Source organism: Pecten maximus, unplaced genomic scaffold, assembly GCF_902652985.1.
Source record: "Pecten maximus unplaced genomic scaffold, xPecMax1.1, whole genome shotgun sequence".
Taxonomy (NCBI): Eukaryota; Metazoa; Mollusca; class Bivalvia; order Pectinida; family Pectinidae; genus Pecten; species Pecten maximus.
Window position 1 is genome coordinate 6,518 of NW_022980997.1, and position 4,572 is coordinate 11,089.

Genomic DNA, 4,572 nt, shown 5'->3' on the forward strand with positions numbered 1-4,572 from the left:
TATTGAAAAAGATACCAGTTTATTTTGGGGGCCCTTTCGATGTGGTGTCAGGTGAATTCTATCGTTATTTCAGCTTAGTTTCCCCCAAATTTGTACATGGGAAAAGTTGGGAAGTTTAAAAATGCAGCTTACTTTTAATTTTTATCTATAAACGTGTGGAAACCATTGCAACCTTGATAGGACTTTTCCTATGGAAAACCCGAAGTGGGGTCTGTGGATTGATTCGATAACTACACTAAACACATATCAAACAAACTTTTGTTCATAATGAACTTCGGGGTTTTTTACGTACTGAAATACGGATTTTCGTCCTTTGGTTACGATCACCCAACCCGGGGGGGACATTATCGTAAAGCTAAACTCGGGGCTGAGTGGTTTTTCCTATTTTGCGGGCCTTTTTTTGATGAAAAGGAAATGAGAAAAACTTGTTTTAAGATAGGGACCATAAATACCCTAAAAAGTTTAATAATTGTAGATATTTGTAAAAATGGGTTTTTGGGAAAAATCTGGTATCGGGTTTTTGGAAGCGAAAGATTTATTTATTGAAAAGTCTGCCGGAAAAATTTTTTCTGTTTGTAGCATCGATGCCTTCCCTACTATAATTGTTGTGTATACCGAATCCGGGCAATTTACAAAAGCTTTCATAGTGTGTAAATTTTTGCGGACAAGTCATTATCTGTTAAATTTATGTCACATTTTTATAAGCCAAACGGACAGGCGACCGGCAAATTTTTTTTGGTATTTTATTTAAACCCCTTTATTTTATTGTCCCGGGGAGAGATTATGGTCCGGCGCCGGACAAAGCGCTGATTGGGCAGATTCACACGTGGTCGCTGAAAAAAATTTTTAAAGGCGCGGATTTTGATGGCTCTCCCAGATCGCTCACCAGCGAACCCACATTTTTTTGCAAAAAGGGACTTTTACCTTATGCCATAAATGGCTTTGGGATTTTTTTTGGAAATCTTTTTATATTTTACATTAGTTAACTTAAACAAAATTTTATCTCAAATGATGGTAAAAAATTTTCATATAACACTTTTTTACATGAAAATTTCATGGGTTATCTCCCATTTAAAATATCTGAGGGGGTACTCTGCCACGGGGTCCTTTTTCTAAAAGTTGCCACTGTAGGGCTTTCCCACAACTCCCACTCACAGTACTTTAAAGAGAGGAGATTAAGAGGAAGGCCATAATAATGTTGTACAAATGTATAGATGCTCCTCGCTAATAAATTGACCGACTTGAACTTAAAGAATTCTGTCTGTTGTGTTTGAGAAGTTACCTGGAGGAAATCAATGAATCGGCATTCCTGTTACAATATATTTTATTTTCATCACAAATTATCATCAAAGTTCCATGGTACTGATTTGCTGAATAACTGAGAACGACCCAACTACTTTTTTGACCATTGAAAGAAAATATAATTTTTTTTCTTTAGATTTAAAAACTGCTATTTAAACAAAATAATATGTGATATATTATCTGTTAGGTACAGGGAAAGACTTAAAGCAAGGGGCAGTAAACCTCAACAGAATAAATCAGCAAGGTTCTAACCAGGAAGGAGAGAGAGAAAAAGTGAGAATACTGGAGACAGAAAAAGGCTGAATCAAGATCAAGACATTCCAGCCAAAAAAGGAGGAGAGTAAAGGAAAAAGATAGAGAGTATCGAAGAACATTGAAAGAAAGAAAAGCAAATATGACCGAGGAAACAAGACGATGTAAACCAAAAAGTAAAAGGACAGAAACACAGAGAAAGCTGCAATTTCTGGACAAGTCTTCAGCTGTCTTGCAAAACATCATCCATGATGTCAAGGCATTAAAAAGAAAGTTTATAAGAAAAATGTCTTTCTTGAAGAAGTACAGACTCAACAATACATTGTCAAAATACATTGGGATCAGGGAATCAGTTATTAGCAAGGGCTCCAAAATCCAAGAAGATTCTCAAAGAAAGCGAAGGAAGGATGCCACGAGTGAGGATGTACAGAAATTGATTGGAGACTTTTTTGAAAGGCCAGATGTCTCAACAAATCTTCCGTCAGCAAAGAGAGTTTAACAGGACAATTTGGAAAGGAAAGTGCTGGACAAGCCCATAACCTCAGTGTGTGCAGATTTCAAAGAAAACCACCCCAATGTTTCTGTCAGTAATGAGTATGTCAACTTTCAAAAGGAACAAGCCAAATAACATTGAGTCAACTAGAAAGCAACACTTGTTTGTTGCTGCATGTCAGCAAGACCTATTCTCAAAATTACGAAAGAAAATTCCTGAAGGCTATGTATTGCTGAATATGGATTTTTCAGAGAACTTTGCATGTATATCTCAAAATGAAATACAAAGTGCTCACTGGTGGCATGAACAAGTAACAATTCATCCAATTGTTGCCTTATACAGATGTTTGAAGGCAGGTTGTGATAAAACTGTAGTAGAATCACTAATCTTCATTTCAGAAAACAAACAACACGATGCACATGCTGTAATGAAATTTGTAAAAATAGCAAACAAGCATCTGACAGAGCAACAAGGACTTGTGATCAATAAGGAAATCTAAAATGTCTGATGGATGTTCTGCTCAATATAAGTCAAGACAACCATTAACTGATTTGTCATACGGTATCTTGGATTTTGGGTTCCCATCCGAAAGACATTTCTATGGTTCTCGTCACGGAAAAGGCCCTTCTGATGGGGCAGGAGCTGCTGTGAAAAGCTTTGTAAGAAGAGGTGTCCTTGGTCAGAAAGCAGTCGTAAACAATGCACAGGATTTTTTCAACTATGCTCAAAAACTTGAAAAAGATGAAGAACATTCCAAAAGAACATTGTTCCTTGTGGATGATATCGACAGAAACAGGCCAGATAGAACAAACACAAAAACTCTTGTTGGTACTAGAAAAATACAATGTGCTAAAACCGTGGAAAAGAACAAGATTTCTACAAGGAATCTCAGCTGCTTTTGTGAACCCTGTTTGAAAGATACAGACCATCCCTGTGAAAACTCTGCCTATGTTGAAGGATGGGTAACACAAGACCTAGAAGGTGTAGGGTAAGTTCTGTTGTAAGTTTGTGTACTAAAAATCAGAAACGACACACCATTATCCCCACGTCATATTTTTGAAGGTACAGTTTAATTTTTTTCTGTAGACTGTTTTTAATTGTCGTTAATTTGTCAAACCTGTCAAATCACTTTGAAACCTATACAGAGATATTGCCATCTGATGGTATGCTAGACTCTAGTTAAACTCATTATTTTCAGAAGAGGTTGTGGTGGAGGTAGGACCAGAGGAGGACATGGTAGAGTGAGGACCAGAGGAGGGCATGGTACAGCCAGAACCAGAGGTGGGCGTGGCAGAGCTAGGACCAGAGGAGGGCATGGTAGATTACTGACCAGAGGAGGGCATGGTACCGCCAGAACTAGAGGTGGGCGTGGCAGAGCTAGAATTACCGGTACATGTATCGGGGGAGACAGATTCTGAGGAGTCTAGTACAGAGTCTGTGTACTCTAGCATGGATGAAAATGACTTGGCAAATTCTGATGACTCAATTTGATGACACAGGATATCTTCCTGACAGAGAAGAGAATGTAGTCGACAACAGTTATTCTGAAGAGGAAACCTTGCATATCTCTGGACATAGTGGAATTATGGAGTCTTCAGGTAAAATATTAGATATAAGTATGTGTTAGTGTGTGACACTTATTAAGTCATACTATGGCATAATAATGAACTTTTGTAGTTGCATTTCGTTCCTTTGTAATTCTATTATTTGTTATTCTTTCAGGATGATATGGCAATGTCACCAGTAATACCAGATGTCAATTTAATTTTAAACTACGAAATGAAGGTAAATATTGAATGACCCTGAATTGTAGTGATTACATTGTACATCATTTCAGATGAAAAATGTATATACATATATATGCATTTGGAAGTACCGTCAATTAATTATTTTACAACAGATTAATTATACAGGTTGTACGGGATATGATCGGGACACTTTCCCTAGGTTCCTTAAATAATCTTTAATGATTTATGAAACTTATATGTTAAAAAAAGGTTTCTGAAACACCATAAAAAAGGATGTTTATAAACACTTTTTGCTTCATGAATCTTACTATTCATCCACAATGACTCATTCAAATGTTTTCAGACACTTATTGTAAATGTAGATAATTGTTAGATCAATGAGAAATATGTTAACATTTTTTTTCTAACTGTTGAATATACCAAAAATATGGTTAAATTCTTAAATTAAATCATAAACAATATTTGCAGGAAGAAGATTTATATTCTACAGTTATGAATGATGGTGAGTCCAACCTTCAAATTGCTCAGTCAATTGTTGAGGATCAATATGCTACACTAGTCCCACAGGAGACGGACCAGCATACTCCCTCAGTTCCACAGGAGACGGACCAGCATACTCCCTCAGTCCCCACAGGAGATGGACCAGTGTACTCTCTCAGTTCTACAGGAGATGGAACAGCATACTCCCTCAGTCCCACAGGAGCCGGACCAGTGTACTCTCTCAGTTCCACAAGAGATGGACCAGCATACTCCCTCAGTCCCACAGGAGATGGAAAA

At 37.2% G+C, this 4,572-nt stretch overlaps 1 protein-coding gene across 1 annotated transcript; it reads left to right on the forward strand.

The window, feature by feature from the left end:
* Positions 1-1,198: 1,198 nt before the first annotated feature.
* LOC117319858 lies at positions 1,199-3,832 on the forward strand. The gene is made up of 3 exons (XM_033874573.1): positions 1,199-3,035; positions 3,246-3,645; positions 3,770-3,832. The coding sequence occupies exons 1-2, from the start codon at positions 2,548-2,550 to the stop codon at positions 3,463-3,465; spliced, it is 708 nt and encodes a 235-aa protein (XP_033730464.1). The 5' UTR covers positions 1,199-2,547; the 3' UTR covers positions 3,466-3,645; positions 3,770-3,832.
* Positions 3,833-4,572: the final 740 nt, after the last annotated feature.